General features: G+C 37.8%; 1 protein-coding gene and 2 long non-coding RNA genes across 4 annotated transcripts in view; 1 reads left to right on the top strand and 2 right to left on the bottom strand.

The window, feature by feature from the left end:
* LOC101886077 (transcription initiation factor TFIID subunit 4) overlaps nucleotides 1-6251 on the top strand; it is a 185938-nt gene extending 179687 nt beyond the window's left edge. For both annotated transcript variants that reach the window (NM_001443392.1, NM_001443391.1), the window contains exon 15: nucleotides 5674-6251. In NM_001443392.1, the coding sequence (NP_001430321.1) occupies nucleotides 5674-5847 (174 nt within the window). In that variant the 3' untranslated portion in view covers nucleotides 5848-6251. The remainder of the gene's footprint in view (nucleotides 1-5673) is intronic.
* Nucleotides 850-4366, bottom strand: LOC147839627 (uncharacterized). The gene is made up of 3 exons (XR_015514688.1): nucleotides 3636-4366; nucleotides 2065-2959; nucleotides 850-1232 (listed from the first exon to the last, which is right to left on the bottom strand). It is a non-coding gene; the product is annotated as an uncharacterized LOC147839627 (long non-coding RNA).
* Nucleotides 6252-8979: 2728 nt separating the features above from the next.
* On the bottom strand, nucleotides 8980-17581 carry LOC147832713 (uncharacterized). Its single transcript, XR_015514668.1, has 3 exons — nucleotides 14136-17581; nucleotides 10584-14034; nucleotides 8980-10452 (listed from the first exon to the last, which is right to left on the bottom strand). It is a non-coding gene; the product is annotated as an uncharacterized LOC147832713 (long non-coding RNA).
* Between the last annotated feature and the right edge of the window lie 3116 nt (nucleotides 17582-20697).

Below are 20697 nucleotides of genomic sequence, written 5' to 3'. Positions count from 1 at the left end.
GTGTGTGTGTGTGTGTGTGTGTGTGTGTGTGTGTGTGTGTGAATGAGAGAGAACGTGATGCTGTGTGTAGCTTGTTTGTTGCTGTCTATGTGTGTGTGTGTGTGTGTGTGAATGAGAGAGAGCGTGATGCTGTGTGTAGCTTGTTTGTTGCTGTCTATGTGTGTGTGTGTGTTAGTGTGTGAATGAGAGAGTGTGTGATGCTGTGTGTGTGTAGCTTGTTTGTTGCTGTCTATGTGTGTGTGTATGTGTGTGAATGAGAGAGAGCGTGATGCTGTCTGTGTGTAGCTTGTTTGTTGCTGTCTATGTGTGTGCGTGTGTGTGTGTGTGTGTGTGTGGGAATGAGAGAGAGCGTGACGCTGTCTGTGTGTCGCTGGCTTGGTGCTGTGTGTCTATGTGTGTGCGTGTGTTTATACAGACAGCTTGTTATAGGCTGTCTGGACTCTGTATCATTTAGCTGGGTGGTTTTTGGTTTTGTTAACGGGTCACGAAGGGTAGAAAACTGGGTGGGGCGGGCAGCAGAACAACGAATGCTGAATATAGGCGGGAGCGCTCGGGTTCGAACTAAAACCTGGCGCGAGTGTGATTCAAAATTTAAATCTCTACACTGAAGCCAAAACCACACCAATGCCACTTTAATAAATAAAAAGTAAATATTATACAGAATTAAGACCAACTTCTTTATATTAAAGCTCAAGGATGTGCTTAAACATGTCGAGTTTATAATGTTTGTCAAATTAAGGAAATGTTTCCCAGAGATGGGTTGCGGCTGGAAGGGCATCCGCTGCGTAAAAAACTTGCTGGATAAGTTGGCGGTTCATTCCGCTGTGGCGACCCAGGATTAAAAAAGGGACTAAGCCGACAAGACAATGAATGAAAATTAAGGAAATGTGTTTGTCTGTGAAAGCTGCTGATTCAAATGTTATTCCTTGATTGAATGGCCGTTATCAGTGGTTATCAGCTGATAGATATGGGCCAGTAGGGGCCTCCTGCGCCTACTGGTAAGCTCAGTTATCATTCACAATACATTAATATTTATTAAACTTCCTAATAATTGTATTTTATTAACATCTACCCCAACCCGAAACCCAACCATCACAGTAATATAAAAACAGAACATTAGCTGCTTCAGCAGCGGAGTTTCGAGATCTACCTGAGCTCAAACTCCCCTCTCGCCCTGCAACGGGAGAGAGCTCTGGGCCTCATGCCAAACAAGCTTTGTAATCAATCATCAGCTAAGGGTGCTTTCACACCTGCCTTATTTAGTTTGGTTGAATCGCACTAGAGTTGGTTTCCCCTTTTGGTGTGGTTCGTTTGGGCAGGTGAGAATGCAGCAATCGTACTCGAGTGCGCACCAAAAGCGGACCAAATAAGCGTACATAAGAGGTAGTCTCGGTACGCTTTCAAACGAACCCTGGAGCGGTTTGTTTGTGGTGAGAATATGATCCGTACTAAAACAGGTCCAACCACAAAAAGTACTGCGCCTTTTGGACTAATACAGCTGCCGTAGGCCGATGCGCTGTGCATTATGGGATATGGAGGAAAAATATTTGTTGACAGCGCTTTACCAACAGAGAGAGAGAGAGAGGGGAAAACATTACCTGATGGATCGTTGCTAATATTTCCGCAAGATGAGCATGTCACAGTTTAGCTAAATTAATTCACTCTTCCACCTGAAGTGACGAGCGACGCACTGAACACTGTTTTACAGCCGCGGCCGCGCTTCATTCTCGTAATGTATAGTTTGTCTAAAGCAGGGATACAATCAGCCAGCGCAGTCGTCCCTCCAGAGTAAAAGGTTTTGTTTACGTGCGGGAGTTCACTGGCATTTTCCCGCACGTGAATTCTGACCAATCAATAAGCAGTTTAGGAAATATGTTCAACAACATCTGGCCAATGAGAGATGTGGATTTTGTCACATGACTGCATTTTGGTTCGTTTCAACTGGTTCGGACCAAAGCCAGCAGTGTGGTGTGAAAACAACCCAAAGACGGCAGAAATGCAACAATGCATCATTTATTGGCCTTGGTCCGGACCAAATGAAGCGAACTACAGATGTGAAAGCACCCTAAGTCAACTAAGTGTGAACTCTTAAAAATAGTATTTAAACTCACATTGGCAGTATTTAGTGCAGTTTATTTATAAACTAATTTGGAGAGGATCACGTGCTTATGATTGCTTGCAGCGGGTCCAGCATTGTTCAATTTATAATTGACCAATCAGACGATTCCTAAACCACTATAAATACCCTCAGCTCCACATCACAGCCATCTTCATTTTGAAGAATCCCCCCTTCCACCCCTACTCCTCCTCCTTTCCTAGATGTGCGGCACGGTGGCCCAGTGGTTAGCACTGTTGCCTCACAGCAAGAACATCACTGGTTCTAGTCCTTACCAAGCCAGCCAACGTTTCTGTGCGGAGTTTACACGTACTCCCCATGCTCACGTGGGTTCCCCGGTTTCCTCCCACCGTCTAAAAACGTCCAACTTAAGTTAATTGACTAATCTAAATCAGCACCTACATGCTCCTAGTAAGTAGTTATCTCTTAAGAGCGATCACTATCTGTTCATTAGCTCCTACAGCAGGGTAGTTCTCCAGATCTGCCTGAGCTCAAACTCCCCTCTCATCTTGCAAACAGGAGGGAACCCCGGGCTCGAAGATCTTATGAGCTCAGGGCTCTCTCCTGGGACAGCATGCCAAACAAGCTTTATAATCAACCATCAGCTAATTGTGAACTCTTGAAAATAGTGTTTAAACTCACATTAGCAGCATTTAACACTGAATAAAGCCCATAATCTGTACCTGAGGTGATCTTTGTCATAGTAGTTTATGCTGTTGTTCTGCTGCAAAGTCGTGGAAATAGAAAATAGAGATTTCTCACATTGCCGTAGCTGATCGTCAGGATAAAAACTCCTTTTAATGTGGTAAACATACATTTTATTGCATGTTGCGGTGTAGAGATCTGCGCGGGACTAAATTTTGAATCCCGCTCCCGCCCGCACCCGCCAGGTTTTAGCCGGAACCCGACCGCTCCCGCTTATATTAAGCACTTGATGTCCCGCTGCCCGACCCGCCCCGTTTTCTATCCGCCACGCCCGATCCCGCTAAAGAGCGGGGGGAGAACAAAACCGAAAATCACCCAGTTATACAGTCCAGACAGCCTATAACAAGCTGTCTGTATAAACACACACACACACAGCACCAAGCACACACACACAGACAAAGCTTTCTCTCTCATTCGCGCGCGCGCGCCCGCTCCCTCTAACACACACTCATAAGCACCAAGCACAAACACAGGCAATGAGGCAAAGCTCTCTATCTCTCATTCGCGCGTGCGCACACACACACACACACACACACACACACACACACATCTCTCATTCGCGCGTGCGCATACATACACACACCCACTGCAACAAACAAGCTAAACACAGCATCGCGCTATTTCATTTACACACATACATGCGCGTGCTCACTCGGGAGTCGGGAGCGATATTGCTAGACAGCCCGCTCCCGTCCCAAGTTAAACCCGTTACCGACCGCTCCCGTGATATATTTGGAAATTTATACCCGCGCCGTAGAAATCTGGTCGGGTCCCGCGGCGCCCGCGGGAATGCAGACCTCTATTGCGGTGCCACTTTGTGTGTAGTTAGGACACTGTGTTAGTTTTAGCTGTGGTTTACTAGCTGCAAGCAGCATTGATGGGGCCAAGTCCTTGTGGAAATGCCCTCTCGGTGGCTTCAGGAGCAGTGAACCATGGGCACTAACATCTAACCCACCAGTAATCTCTGTTTGTAAGAAGCCAAAAGTGTTTGTTTTTATTTATTCCTTATTTGATAGACTTTTGTTGTCTATCAGATGAGTGAATTCCTCACTATGGGTGAGACCATTCAAGATCCTGAATGTCTTTGCATCACGCTAAAATAATTTGATGGGAATTACATATTTTTGAACAAGTAGTTGTTATCGTCAACATTTAAATTAGCCGTCCTCCTGTATGACAGAGCAAATAAGAAAGCAACTTAAAGCTGCTTGCCTGGTGACAGACGTGCCACCATCAGGCTGTGCTGGTAAAGAGCACTGGCATAATGGAAAGCATGAGCAGAAGTGTGTGAAGGGTGATTTCAGGACGCCGCAGCCTCCAGACCTCCACACTCATCAGACCAATCACAGCTGACCTCATGTGAAAGGCGGGCCTTCATGCCTTCTGTTATGCCAATTAATGCCAATCACAGCCTGGACCAATCAAACCCATCCGTCTACCTGGACACAGTGACGGCCTGCGGCGGGTATGAGCGCTGAAGACCACACGCATGCAGAAACATAATGCAGAAAATATTGACGTGCATGGGTCAGGAAACCAGTTCAGAAAAAAAGAGACGAAATAAAAGCTGCGTTTTTCAAATATCATTTTTCACTTAAAACCTTTTAAAGTGTTCCTGTGAAGTGCTTTGTAACTATTTCAGTTAATTAAAAATGATTAATGTAATTTGGTCACACTTCTACAGTTCTACAAGGCACAATTCTTGCTAATATTCAATCATTCATTCTCTTGTCGGCTTAGTCCCTTTATTTATTCGTAATCGCCACAGTGGAATGAACCGCCAACTTATCCAGCAAGTTTTTACACAGCAGATGCCCTTCCAGCCGCAACCCATCTCTGGAAAACATCCACACTACGGACAATTTAGCCTACCCAATTCACCTGTACCGCATGTCTTTGAACTGTGGGGGAAAACACACGGAGGAAACCCAGGGGGGTTTTCACCTTTAGTTTTGATAGGACAGTAGAGAGAATTGACAGGAAAGCATGGGGAGCAGAGAGAGGGGAAGGATCAGCATAGGACCGCGAGGCGGAATCGAACCCGGGTCGCCACAAGCACCGGAGTGCATGTGTGGAAGCACTAACCACTACACCACTGGCGCCGACAGAAATTATACAATTTAATTAGTTAATTTAGATTGGATTATTACATTTGTGCATCTAAATATTGCTAAGCTTCCAGAAAATCTGTGCATTTTATTTATACAGTATTGTTGCTTTATATTGTATCTCTCAATGTTAGCGATTGGTTTATTATTATTATTATTATTATTATTATTATTATTTATTTATTTATTTTTATTTATTTTTATTTATTTTTATTTATTTTTATTTTTTAATTTTATTATTACTATTGTAGATGCATTCCCTTACAAAATCATCCCAATGTATCTAAAATTATGAATTCCTTCCAAATAGACCGATTCATTTTATCTGGTGAAAATATACTGGTGAATTATATGTTGCAATATACAGTTATATAGTTAAATATTTCCCAAATGATGTTTAAGAGATTCAGGAATGTTTCACATTATTTTCTATAACATTTTTATTCTTCTGGAAAATCTTGAAAATATAATATCTTGAAGAATATCTAGTCAAATATAATGTGCTGTCATCATGGAAAAGATAAAAGAAACCAGTTATTATAAAGGAGTTATTAAAATTATTATGTTTAGAAATGTGTTGAAAACAATATTTCCTTTCAACAAAAAAAATATACAGGGGGGCTGATAATTCTGACTTCAGCTGTATATTTGTCTGACTTATACTGACTTATACTGCATTGAGTTGTCTTTTTCTATACTTTCAGCTCTGCTAAATACTCTGTTTTCTTTGTGTGTCTTGTTCAGGTGTTGGGCAGTTCAGCAGGTTCTCCAGCCGGCTCCTCGTCTTCGTCCAGCTCGTCGCGTCAGTTTCCCCGTCAGAGAATCACGCGGGTGAACCTCAGGGACTTCATCTTCTTCATGGAGCAGGAGCGAGAGAGCAGTCGGTCCCTGCTTCTGTACCGCGCACTGCTCAAGTAGCAGAACACACTACAGACGCTCCTCCACGTGCCTTCAGCTCACACACACACACACACACCTGTTTGTTCATTTCACACACACACATGTTAGTATCGGTGGTTTACGAGGACTCCTCATAGGCACTGTGAAAATTATTCTCCCTCCTGTGAATTATGTTCAAATATTTCCCAGAAGATGTTGAACAGATTCAGGAATTTTTCACAGTATTTCTTATAATATTTTTTCTTCTTATTTGTTTTATTTCGGCTAGAATGAAAGAAGTTTATAATTTTTTAAAAACCATTTTAAGGTCAATATTATTAGCCCTCTTAAGCACTGTTTGTTTTGGCTAGTCTACAGAACAAACCACTGTTATACAATGACTTGCCTAATTACCATAATTAACCTAGTTAAGCCTTTAAATGTCACTTTAAGCTGTATAGAAGTGTCTTGAAGATCATCTAGTCTAATATTATTTACTGTCATCATGGCAAAGAGAAAATAAATCAGTTATTAGAAATGAGTTATTCAAACTATTAGGATTAGAAATGTGTGGAACAAACATCCTCTTTCCATTAGAGAGAAATTGGGGGAAAATACAGGGGGCTAATAATTCAGGAGGGCTAATAATTCAGACTATATTATATAAAGTACAAAACGCTTATTATATGACTTTATCTCATGCCTAAACCTAATAATCTATTTTTAAAAAACCTGTTAAGTATTATATTTAATTGTTTGAATTCTGAGGACACACAACATGTCCTCATAAACCAGCTTAATAGAGTACAACTAGCTAATACCCATGTAATTATACTAATTTTGCAAGAAATTCCAATCACAGCATAACAGCAGAGCAATATCAGGCCTGTTTTCACATTGACAGAGATTTGTTTTTTCCAAGATGTTTGGCTAATGTAAACACCACTGTGATGTGGAGGAGAATCTGTGGCCAAATCTACAAGAGCAGACTGATGGAAACACAGATCCCAAAATAGGAAAACCCTGTTGAGTATTATTTTTAAGTATCTGAACTACGAGGGCACAAGACATGTCCTCATAAACCAGCCTTAACTAGCCCATACCCATGTAATTATACTAATTTGCAAGAAAGTCTAATCACAGTCTAACAGCAGAGCAATACCAGGCCTGGATTCACATTGACAGAGGTTTTTTCCAAAATGTTTGGCTAATGTAAACACCACTGTGATGTGGAGGAGAATCTGTGGCCAAATCCACAAGAGCAGACTGATGGAAACACAGATCCCAAAGCAGGAAAAACCCTGTTAAATATTATTTTTAATTATCTGAATTAAGAGGACACAAGACATGTCCTCATAATCTAGCTTAATAGAGTACAACTAAATCAGCTAATTCCCATGTAATTATACTAATTTTGCAAGGAAGTCCAATCACAGCCTAACAGCAGGGCAATATCAGGCCTGTTCTCACATTGACAGAGATTTGTTTTCCAACATGTTTGGCTAATGTAAACACCACTGTAATGTGGAGGAGAATCTGTGGCCAAATCCACAAGAGCAGACTGATGGAAACACAGATCCCAAAATAGGAAAAACCCTGTTAAATATTATTTTTAATTATCTGAATTAAGAGGACACAAGAAATGTCCTCATAATCCAGCTTAATAGAGTACAACTAGCTTATACCCATGTAATTATACTAATTTTGCAAGAAAGTCTAATCACAGCCTAACAGCAGGGCAATATCAGGCCTGTTTTCACATTGACAGAGATTTGTTTTTTCCAAGATGTTTGACTAATGCAAACACCACTGTGATGTGGAGGAGAATCTGTGGCCAAATCTACAACAGCAGACTGATGGAAACACAGATCCCAAAATAGGAAAAACCATGTTAAATATTATTTTTCATTTTCTAAATTACGAGGACACAAGACATGTCTTCATAATCCAGCTTAATAGAGTACAACTAACTCTTGCCCATTTAATTATACCAATTTTGCAAGAAAGTCCAATCACAGCATAACAGCAGAGCAATATCAGGCCTGTTTTCACATTGACAGAGATTTGTTTTTTCCAACATGTTTGGCTAATGTAAACACCACTGTGATGTGGAGGAGAATCTGTGGCCAAATCTACAAGAGCAGACTGATGGAAACAGATCCCAAAGCAGGAAAAACTCTGTTAAGTATTATTTTTCATTATCTGAACTACGAGGGCACAAGACATGTCCTCATAAACCAGCCTAAACTAGCCCATACCCATGTCATTATACTAATTTGCAAGAAAGTCCAATCACATCACAACAGCAGACCAATACCAGGCCTGGATTCACATTGACAGAGGTTTTTTCCAAGATGTTTGGCTAATGTAAACACCACTGTGATGTGGAGGAGAATCTGTGGCCAAATCCACAAGAGCAGACTGATGGAAACACAGATCCCAAAATAGGAAAAACCCTGTTAAATATTATTTTTAATTATCTGAATTAAGAGGACACAAGAAATGTCCTCATAATCCAGCTTAATAGAGTACAACTAGCTTATACCCATGTAATTATACTAATTTTGCAAGAAAGTCTAATCACAGCCTAACAGCAGACCAATACCAGGCCTGGATTCACATTGACAGAGGTTTTTTCCAAGATGTTTGGCTAATGTAAACACCACTGTGATGTGGAGGAGAATCTGTGGCCAAATCCACAAGAGCAGACTGATAAAATCACAGACACCAAAGCTGGAAAAAACCCTGTTAAATATTATTTTTATTCGTCTGATTTAAGAGGACGCAAGACATGTCCTCATAATCTAGCTTAATAGAGTACAACTAAATCAGCTAATACCCATGTAATTATACTAATTTTGCAAGAAAGTCTAATCACAGCCTAACAGCAGGGCAATATCAGGCCTGTTTTCACATTGACAGAGGTTTGTTTTTTCCAAGATGTTTGACTAATGCAAACACCACTGTGATGTGGAGGAGAATCTGTGGCCAAATCCACAACAGCAGACTGATGGAAACACAGATCCCAAAGCAGGAAAAACCCTGTTGAGTATTATTTTAATAGGGTACAACTAGCCCATACCCATGTAGTTGAATTGAATTGAATGGAAAACCAATGTTAAGTATTATTTTTAATTGTTTGAATTGCGAGGACACAAGACATGTCCTCATAAACCAGCTCAATAGAGTACAACTTGCTCAGCTTTACCCATGTCAATATACAAATTTATGTCCTTGTAAGCCACCAAAACCAGTCCTCACACACTTCTCTGTCTGCTCATTTCACAAAACACACGCACACATACCTCTGTGTCACATCACCTTTTCACAAAACACACACAGCACTGTCTGATCACACATCTCTGGGTTATTAGTGAAGCTCTATTTATGATAGTTTTATTGCTTGTGTTTTCAGCTCTGAGCTGATGAGCAGCTTTTGTTTGTTTGATTGTTTGTTTGTTTGTTTGTTTGTTTGTATTATGTAGGAATGGATGTGACACTGCACAAACACTTTCTTCATCAGGGTTTTTTTTAGTTTTTCAGTTAAAAAAACACAATAATATACGTAAATATATTTATTTGTATATGCTATTAATGAGCATTATATAATCAGATATTTTAGTCATGTAATCACACACTACGGAAGTCATAAAAATATTTTGCAATAATGCAAAACACACAATTAAGCGTCAGTGATTGATATAATGGAATTTAACTATTTATAATTATCTTATGGGTGGCACGGTGGCTCAGTGGTTAGCACCGTCGCCTCACGGCAAGAAGGACACTGGTTCGGGTCCTGACTGGGTCAGCTGGCATTTCTGTGTGGAGTTTGCATGTTCTCCCCGTGTTGGTAATGAATTCCTCTGGGTGCTCCGGTTTCCCCCACAGTCGAAACACATGCATTATTGGGGAATTGGGTAAACTAAATTGGCCGTAGTGTATGTGTGTATGGGTGTTTCCCAGTACTGGGTTGCAGCCGAAAGGGCATCTGCTGCGTAAAACATATGCTGGAATAGTTGGCGGTTCATTCCGCTGTGGTAACCGCTGATAGTAAAATAAGTAAAATAAATAAATTAATTTTCTTATCTAAATTATTGTCTTATGTTCCAACATCTAGTTTCTGCAAGTCGTTTTTATTATTTGGATTTGGATTTGTTTTAGTACATCCGATTTAACTATATGAAACTCTCTGGCAAGTAACAGAAATACATTCATTTATTAATTCATTCATTCTCTTGTCGGCTTAGTTCCTTTATTAATCCGGGGTCGCCCCAGCGGAATGAACCAATGAATCCAGCAAGTTTTTACGCAACGATGCCCTTCCAGCCGCAACCCATCTCTGGGAAACATCCACACACACATTCACACACACACTCATACACTATGGACAATTTAGCCCACCCAATTCACCTGTACCGCATGTCTTTGGACAGTGGGGGAAACCAGAGCACTCGGAGGAAACCCACGCGAAGGCAGGGAGAACATGCAAACTCCACACAGAAACGCCAACTGAGCCGAGGATCGAACCAGCTACCTTCTTGCTGTGAGGCCAAAGCACTACCTACTGCGCCACTTCTTCGCCCTATTGTCTTATTCAGATTAAGATAAATAATTCCATTACTTTAGTCCACAGGTGTCAAACTCAGTTCCTGGAGGGCCGCAGCTCTGCACAGTTTAGTTCCAACCCTAATTAATCACACCTGATCAAACTAATTGAGTCCTTCAGGCTTGTTTGAAACCTACAGGTAAGTGTGTTGGAGCAGGGTTGGAACTAAACTGTGCAGGGCTTCGGAATTGAGTTTGACACCCCTGCTTTAGTCCATGTAAACGTAGCCACTGTCTGTATTTTTCTTGATGTTTTCTAGTGTAAATGCAGCAAAGCCCTGCTGAAGTGAGTGTTTTGTGCAGATCAGATGTCATTCTGCTGTATATTCAACACACAGCGCTTACACTCAACGATCTTTGAGGCCAAAAAGCCTTAAAGTGATCAATGTCTTTTCTGTTGAAGAATCTCTGAACTTTTGCAGATTTTCATCATCATCATCATCATCATCATCATCATCATCATCAGTGTCCGACCAATCAAAGTATTTCAAACCCACACACAGGCTGAATTTATGAACTAAACCTTTTTCAAAACCTTTATCAGCGCCACTCCAGTGTAAATAGACTTTTTTTGATAAATATGCTTTCTATCAGCATGTATAAATAATGTCCACATCATATTTTAGGAGGAAAATAGCGCTTTAAACTGATGGACACGCTCTTTGAAAATGTCCATGAAGCTTCTGTGCGTCATTGTGATTTGTGTATCTTTAATATTTGTCCACGAGGAGCACCAATCTGTGTTTTCCAGAGTCATGCCAGCAGAATCAAACTATAGCAATACAAACACACCAACTGCACGCCAATTCACAGTTAATTCTCATATCAACTATACACGCTGTCTACACAACAACTACACATTGATTTTATGCCAACTATAGTTCAGATACATGTCAACTACACCTCAATTACATGTCAACCACAGACTGTCAACAATACAGCACCAACAACACATTAACTACATGCCAACTGCAAGTTAGCTACATGCCAAAAATGTCAACTACATGCCAACTACACAGCCAACTACATGCTAAATGTCAACTACACGCCAACTACATGTCAGATCAACTACGTCAACTACACACCTAATGTCAACTACACATCATTGACATGCCAACTACACATCGACTATGTCAACAACAGATTATTTACATCAACTACACGTCATTAACACACCAGCTACACGTGAACTATTTGAACTATGCCAACTGCATACCAACTATACACCAACTACACTTAAATTACACACCAAATACATCAATTACACCCCAACTACACTTTAACTACATCAACTACATGCCCAATATGTCAATTATAAACCAGCTACACTTCAACTACATCAACAACACACCGAATACATCAATTACATGGCAACTTCATTTTAACTACACACCAAATACGTCAACTACACGCCAACTTCAAGGCAAAAATGGCAATTACACGCCAACCACACTTTAACTACATCAACTACACACCAAATATTTCAATTACACACCAAATACGCTTTAACTACATTAACTACATGCCCAATACGTTCGTTACACACCAACTACACGTCAACTACAGGACAATATGTCAACTACTTGCCCAATACGTCAATTATACACCAACTACACTTTAACTACACACCAATTATGTCAAATACAAGCCAACTACACTTCAACTACATGTCCAATACTTCAATTACACACCAACTACACGTCAACTACAAGGCAAAAATGTAAATTACACGCCAACTACACTTCAACTACACACCAAATGCGTCAATTACATGCCAACTCCAAGGCAAAATGTCAATTACACGCCAACCACACTTTAACTACATCAACTACACACCAAATACGTCAATTGCACACTAACTACATCAACTACATGCCCAATATGTCAATTACACACCAACTACTTGTCAACTGCAGGGCAAAAATGTAAATTACATGCCAACTACACTTCAACTACAAATCAAATATGTCAATTACATGCCAACTACAAGGCAAAAATGTCAATTACACGCCAACTACACTTTAACTACATCAACTACACACCAAATACGTCAATTACACACCAACTACACTTTAACTACATCAAATACATGCCCAATACGTTAATTACACACCAACTACACGTCAACTACAGGGCAAATATGTCAACTACTTGCCCAATACGTCAATTATACACCAACCACACTTTAACTACACAACAACTACAAATCAACTACAGGGCAAAAATGTCAATTACACGCCAACTACACTTTAACTACATCAACTACACACCAAATACGTCAATTACACACCAACTACACTTTAACTACATCAAATACATGCCCAATTCGTTAATTACACACCAACTACACGTCAACTACAGGGCAAATATGTCAACTACTTGCCCAATACGTCAATTATACACCAACCACACTTTAACTACACAACAACTACACGTCAACTACAAGGCAAAATTGTCAATTACACGCCAACTACACTTCAACTACACACCAAATTCGTCAATTACATGCCAACTACACTTCAACTACACACCAAATACGTCAATTACATGCCAACTACACTTCAACTACACACCAAATACATCAATTACATGCCAACTACACTTCAACTACACACCAAATACGTCAATTACATGCCAACTACACTTCAACTACACACCAAATACGTCAATTACATGCCAACTACACTTCAACTACACACCAAATACGTCAATTACATGCCAACTACACTTCAACTACACACCAAATACGTCAATTACATGCCAACTACAAGGCAAAATGTCAATTACACGCCAACCACACTTTAACTACATCAACTACATGCTCAATACGTCAATTATACACCAACTACACTTTAACTACACACTAACTATGTCAATTACATGCCAACTACACTTCAGTACAGGGCAACTATGTCAAATACAAGCCAACTACACTTTACTACATCAACTACACACCAAATACGTCAATTACACACCAACTACACTTCAACTACTCATCAAATATGTCAATTACATGCCAACTACAATGCAAAAATGTCAATTACACGCCAACCATACTTTAACTACATCAACTACACACCAAATACGTCAATTTCACACCAGCTTATAAATTACATAGCCCAATATGTCAATTACACACCAACTACATGTCAACTATAGGGCAAATATGTTAATTACATGCCAACTACAAGGCAAAATGTCAATTACACGCCAACCACACTTTAAATACATCAGCTACACACCAAATATGTCAATTACACACCAACTACACTTTAACTACATAAATTACATGCCCAATATGTCAATTACAAGCCAACTACACTTCAACTACATCAACTACATGCCCAATAGTTAAATTACACACCAACTACACTACAACTGCATCAACAACACGCCTAACACGTCAATTACACGCCAACTACACTTCAACAACAGGGCAAATTTGTCCATTACACGCCAACTACACTTCAACTACATAAACTACATGCCTAATACTTAAATTACACACCAACTACACTACAACTGCATCAACAACACGCCTAATACGTCAATTACACGCCAACTACACTTCAACTACATCAACTACATGCCCAATACTTAAATTACACACCAACTACACTACAACTGCATCAACAACACGTCTAATACGTCAATTACACGCCAACTACACTTCAACTACATCAACTACATGCCCAATACTTAAATTACACACCAACTACACTACAACTGCATCAACAACACGTCTAATACGTCAATTACTAGCCAACTACACTTCAACAACAGGGCAAATATGTCAACTACAAGCCAACTACACTTCAACTACATCAACTACATGCCCAATACTTGAATTACACACCAACTACACTACAACTGCATCAACAACACGTCTAATACGTCCAACCCGGGCTCATTGTGGAAACGTAGCCCCGCGGACGTTTCTGCGGACTGCGATTTACGTCCCGGGAGGTACGTATTCGAGCGTTTTTTGCTTTCGCGGATCCGCGAGAGGCTGCTGTGCGTGCTTTTTCGCATCTTGGGTGCCTCTCGGGAGCGCGCGCCGTTAGCACCCCCGGCGTTCTCGCGCGAAAAGCCGCCGGATCGGCCGTCTCGGCCGCCCTCCTCTTCCTCCTCCTCCTCCTTCCCTAAACTTGAGCGACGGTTCGCAAAAGCCATCCAGAAAAAAAAAAAAAAAGCAAAAGCCCTCGTCTTCGATTTCGACCGCATTTTCGGATCCCGCCGCATTCTCGCCCTTATTTTTCGGATTCCGTTTTTCGTCTTACCTGATTTCGAGAACCGCTGTTCCCCGGATTCGATCCCGGTCGTCGTCCCCGTGGACGGCTCCTCCTCCTCCGGGGCCTCCGCTCCGCCGACGCAACGATGTGAGTTAAACGGACAAACTGGTTGCATCGGGAAAGCCCTCCACTCAGAGGCGAGCCGTCGGCCGGCGAGCGCGAAGAGAAGGGACGGAGCGGCACCACACCGCCCCGCAGCGTTCACTGGAAAAAAACTAAACGCGGCCTTACGTACCTCCGGCCACGTAAATCGTGGTCTCCAGAAACGTCCGCGGGGCTACGTTTCCAGAATGAGCTTGGGTTGAATACGTCAATTACACGCCAACTACACTTCAACAACAGGGCAAATTTGTCCATTACACGCCAACTACACTTCAACTACATTAACTTCATGCCTAATTTGTTAATTATACACCAACTACACTACAACTACAAGCAAAATATTTCCATTACGTGCCACCTACACTGTACCTATGACAAATACACATCAAATACATCAACTACACTCCAGTTATGATGTAACTATGTCAGCTACATTCTAAATACATGACAACCACAGCTACAGTATTACACATCAAATATGTCAACTACACACATCAACATATACATCAATAATACACCAGTAACACACTAACTACAGATTCACGTTCCTGCATCTGAACACGAAACATCTGAGGCGTATTTTTTTAAAATGTCCAGTTTCTCATCTAGTAAATACACCATTCATTACCATTCAACATATTGGAGATATTAAATAGTTTTTTTTCTGCTCAGCATCTCTGTAAAAGCGTTAAAAACGTGCTTGAAATTGTTACACCTAAACTAATTGTGTTTTTAATCATAATTTATAAATCATAGTCCAGTCATACATCAAAAATACTAAATCTTTGACCATTTTTTTAAATCACCCACAGCAATTAAAAATTTCCTACTCGATTTATTTCCGAAAATAAATTAAGTTTGAAAAACTTCATTTTTGTTGGTGTAACAAGCTGATTTTAATCAAATGATTACGTTTTTGACCGAAGGCTATTTAAATACAAAGTCTAATATTACTTAAATTTCTCTTAAAAATGATTAAATCATGAATGCAGCTCTAGATTTTGTAGACAGGAGATTTACACACAATAAAAGCAGAATTATGTATTATGAACGTATTAGACATTAATACTCATTTTGACCTACTTTTTTGTTTTTCTTTGGGGTGTAAAACTGGATTTCACTGCTGTTTCTATTCGTCGAATCTCACACTCAGCATTTTTGTCTCGTTTTCTACAACAAATATGTAAAAAGTCATAAACAGAGATGTATTTACGAAGCAAAATGACTCAAGATATTAGGTTTTGTTTTCTGAAATATTAAGCATTTGGAGAAAATATTGAAGTTTTTTTTTCAGAAAGCAAGACTTAAGAATTTACAGTTCACAATAATACATTATAGTTGAACATTAATCATAAAACAAACAGATGAAAACAAATTAAAAAGACTAAAATGTTGAAGCCACTCAGTATTATCTGGTTAAATTCAGGCAGAATTTTGGTTTTCCTTCATGAATAAAATAAAATATTATTCCATATGAATAAAAATACATTTACTTGAAAAGCAAAATGACTCGAGATGTTAGCTTTGTTTTCTGAAAGGATAAATATATGTATACATTGAAGAATTTTTCACTTTAAAACTAGACAAAACTGATTTGATTCAGAGAAATAATTTAAACTCTAAATGAACATTTTAAGTTCTGACAACATTAAAAAAAAATCTTTTGCCATTTTTCATCAAATAATCTATTTTTCCATATGTTTCTCTAAAAACAAATTTACAGAATTTACAGTTTACAGTTTCAGACTCTGAAAATAAAAAGATTTAAGCATTAAACTGTAAACATATTTGTTAATTCAGAGAAATAATGTAAATTCTATAGGAAAACACCATTTCTGACAACATAGATTTTTTAATCTTAAATATCAATGCATTTTGTCAGAAACTTCTTGATTTCTTATGAATTTAAAAACATTTGTTGAACAAATCATAAAAAGACAAAATGCTGCAGTAGAGTTAAATTCAGACTCAGCATTATTGGGGTTTGTTTTCTGGTGGAAAAAAAAATTTAACACTTTTTTTTTTCTTAAACTAGAAAAAGTTTGCAAATTAATTCAGAAACAACATTTCTGACAGCATAGACATTTTTCTTTTGTAGTTTTTTGTTTATCATGATGTATATACGATGTATTTTTCAGAAACCGACACGAATACTATAATAAGGATTAAATTAAAATAAAACATTAGGTAAAAAAAATGAAAACGAAAACACAACAAGGGTTCAATTCAGATTTTGAAGAAAACAAAAACTCATTCAGGTGTTTTTTTGTTTTGAAAAAAGAATTAAGCATTTTCTTTCTACTGGAAAATTTATTTATTTGGAGAAATCGTGTCAGTTCTAAAGGAAAAACACCATTTCTGACTACATAAAATGTGTAGTTTTTAATCATAAAAGTCAACATATTCTGTCAGAAACAAGACTTGATTTCTTAAAAATTTCAGCAATAAAGCATGAGTTGAATTAATGGGGAAAAATGGTTAAATTCAGACTTTTTAAGAAAAAAAAAATTCATTTAAATTAACTTTTTTATTTTCTGTTTTTTTTTTTACTGAAAAAAATAAGCAATACTTTCTTCTTAAAACTGGAAATGTCAATTCTAATGGAAGACTTTTCTGACAACATAAAATTTTAGTTTTTGACATTAAATTCAATATTTTTGTTTTCAGAAACCAAGACTTAATTTCTTAAGAATTCACAATAAAGCATGAGTTGAACCAAGAAAAAAAGACAAAAAGCTGAAACCAAGTTAAAAACAGACTTTTAAACCTTTAAACAAAAAAAAAACTTTCAGGTTTTTTAATTTTTAGCTTTTGTTTCCTTAAAAAAAAAAAGAATTACGTTATTATAAAAGTCAATATATATTTTTAGAAATCAAGTAATAATAATTACTTAATAATTTGACAGTAAAGCATTTGTTAAACCAATAACAAAAAGATTTAAGCATTTTTTCTCCCTAAAACTGGAAAATATTTCAGAGAAATAAAGTCAATTCCAAATTCCAAATTTTTCAATTTTAGCATAAAAATCTAAATATATTTTCAGAAACCAAGTTCACAAGAGAGCATGAGTTGAACTAAAAAACCCAGAAACTAAACTCAAGTTAAATTCAGAATTTTTGTTTTTATTTTCAGCTTTGTTTACTGAATTCACAATTAAGCATTAGTTCAACCAAGAAAAAAAGCACATAAATGGTTAAATTGAGAATGTAAGCTTAAAAAAATGAATAAATATTGATGTCTTAAGAATTTAAAGTTCACAATAAAGCATTAGTAGAAACCAAGAAAAATAGAAGATTTAAGCATTTTATTTCTTAAACAAACATTTCTAAAGGAAAAAGAAATTCTTGACAACATAAAACATGCAGTTTTTATCATCTATCAGTATATTATTTCAGAAACCAAGACTTGATTTCTTAACCAAGCACTGGGTGAACAAATAAAAAACGACAAAAACTCTTTAAATTTAGCATGCTTAGGTTAAAAAAAAATCTGTGTCAATATAATTTTCAGAAACCAAGACTTGATTTCTTAACCAAGCATTGGATTAACAAATACAAACAGACAAAATGCTTAACTCTTTAAATTCAGCATTTAAATAAATAAATTTAAATAAATAAATAAATAATAAATAACAAATAAATGAATGAATGAATGAATGAATGAATGAATGAATGAATGAATGAATGAATTAATTAATTAATTAATTAATTAATTATAAGTGTCAGTATAACTTTCAGAAACCTAGACTTGATTTCTTAACCAAGCATTGGGTCAACAAATACAAAAAGACAAAATGCTCAACTCTTTAAATTCAGCATTTAAATAAATAAATAAATAATAAATAAATAAATAAGTAAATAAATAAATAAATAAATAAATAAATAAATAAATAAATAAATAACAAATAAACAAACAATAAATAAATGCATAAATAAATAAATAAATAAATAAATAAATAAATAAATAAATGAATGAATGAATGAATGAATGAATGAATGAATGAATGAATGAATGAATGAATGAATGAATGAATGAATGAGTGTCAGTATAACTTTCAGAAACCAAGACTTGATTACAATTTGAAGAATTCAGTTCAGATTTTGCATTTTTTAATAAAACCACTTAAGCATTTTTAATTAAAACTGGAAAATAAATTCAGAGAAATAGTCAATTATTCTAAAGGGGGCGGGGGGGAACACATTTCTGACAAAACTTTTTGTTTAAATAAAGTCAATATATTATTTCAGAAACCAAAGTTTGATTTCTAAAGATTTTAAATCCATAACAAAGCATTGAACAAATAAAAAACAAAACAAGACAACAATGCTAATAATTCCGGTTCTTCAGTGCATTCCCCATCTCGTGTGCCTGATAAAACCCAATGGTTTTGCTCAGTTTTAGTGTGTGCTTCTGTTAGTTCTCTGTGGTGTAGTGTTGGGTTTGCCGTGATGATGTCAGAGAGCTCAGATCTGTGTGATCTTTCAGTCTCTCGCTCTTCTATGCACATCAGTCTGTCTCTGTGTCTTCACAAACTCTCCGTCCAGCCACTAAAAGCCCAAATAAATGCATTTTATACTGGATTTCTATCTGGCCGCTTGTCGGTTTTCTCTTCATTTCATCACAAAACAAGCACAAGAGCCTCTGTCCAAACGTCTCCATCCTGCTCTTCTGTTGTTTTCCACTTTCTTTCTTGCGCTTTGTAGCCAAACCATGATTGGGACTCTCTTCATATTGTGTTCCTGATGTGCACAGCTGGAATTTAATGTTTGGATCTCTGGATCGTTTTGTATATATTGTTTACAAGACCTTGTGTTTATTAGAACTCTCTTATTTTTGGTAAATTCTGTACATATCCGGAAATATTTCTGTTTGTGTGAACATACTTCTGTATTTGTACCTATTTTGTAAAGGAATAAATAAGCTGTTTACTAAACTTCAAACATGTTGTTTACGTGTGTGTGTGTGTGATGGACATGATCAGCAGCAATACTCAGGTAGGCTGCGGCACGATGCTAAATTGGTAATAATGGACCCAAAATGTCCAAAATCTCCCCCATTGTATTTGTAGCCTCAGTTTCCTGTTCTTAGCTGACAGGAGCGGCACCCGGTGTGCTCTTCTGCTGCTGTAGCCCATCCGCCTCAAGGTTGGCCGTGTTGTGTGTTCAGAGATGCTCTTCTGCAGAGCTCGGTTGTAACGAGTGCTTATTTCGAGTTACTGTTGCCTTTCTATCAGCTGGAACCAGTCTGGCCATTCTCCTCTGACCTCTGGCATCAACAAGGCATTTGCGCCCACAGAACTGCCGCTCACTGGATATTTCCTCTGTCAGACCATTCCCTGTGATATGTTTGTGCGTGAAAATCCCAGTAGATCAACAGTTTCTGAAATACTCAGTGCAGCTCGTCTGGAACCAACAACCATGCCACGATCAAAGTCTTTTAAATCCCCTTTTTCCCCCATTCTGATGCTCGCTTTGATCTGCAGCAGATCGTCTTGACCGTGTCTACATGCCTAAATGCATTGAGTTGCTGCCATGTGAAATTTTTGTTAACGAGCAGTTGAACAGGTGTACCTAATAAAGTGGCCAGTGAGCATTGTAAATCTAAATTTAGATTTATTTTTTTTACTTTCTTTAAATCGAAAGAAAACATCTATGCAAGCAATAATGCTATGCAATTTTGCATTTTTAAATTTTACATAATTTAAATGTGATAAAAATGTAAAAGAATTCCTATTTTTATATTTTATTCTACATATAAGTTATATTTCAATCGTATAACAGTTTTCCATTTATCATTTAATTGTCAGCTTAAAGACGCCTCTCAGGCATTGCTCAGGTGTGAGTTTCTCAGAGACTTCATCAGTCAAAATCTTGATGATTCTGTGGGT

Source organism: Danio rerio, chromosome 18 (genome assembly GCF_052040795.2).
Source record: "Danio rerio strain M-AB ecotype USA chromosome 18, GRCz13ab, whole genome shotgun sequence".
NCBI classification, from domain to species: domain Eukaryota; kingdom Metazoa; phylum Chordata; class Actinopteri; order Cypriniformes; family Danionidae; genus Danio; species Danio rerio.
Note: the sequence above shows the minus strand (reverse complement) of the source record. Positions and strands in the feature narration are given on the sequence as shown.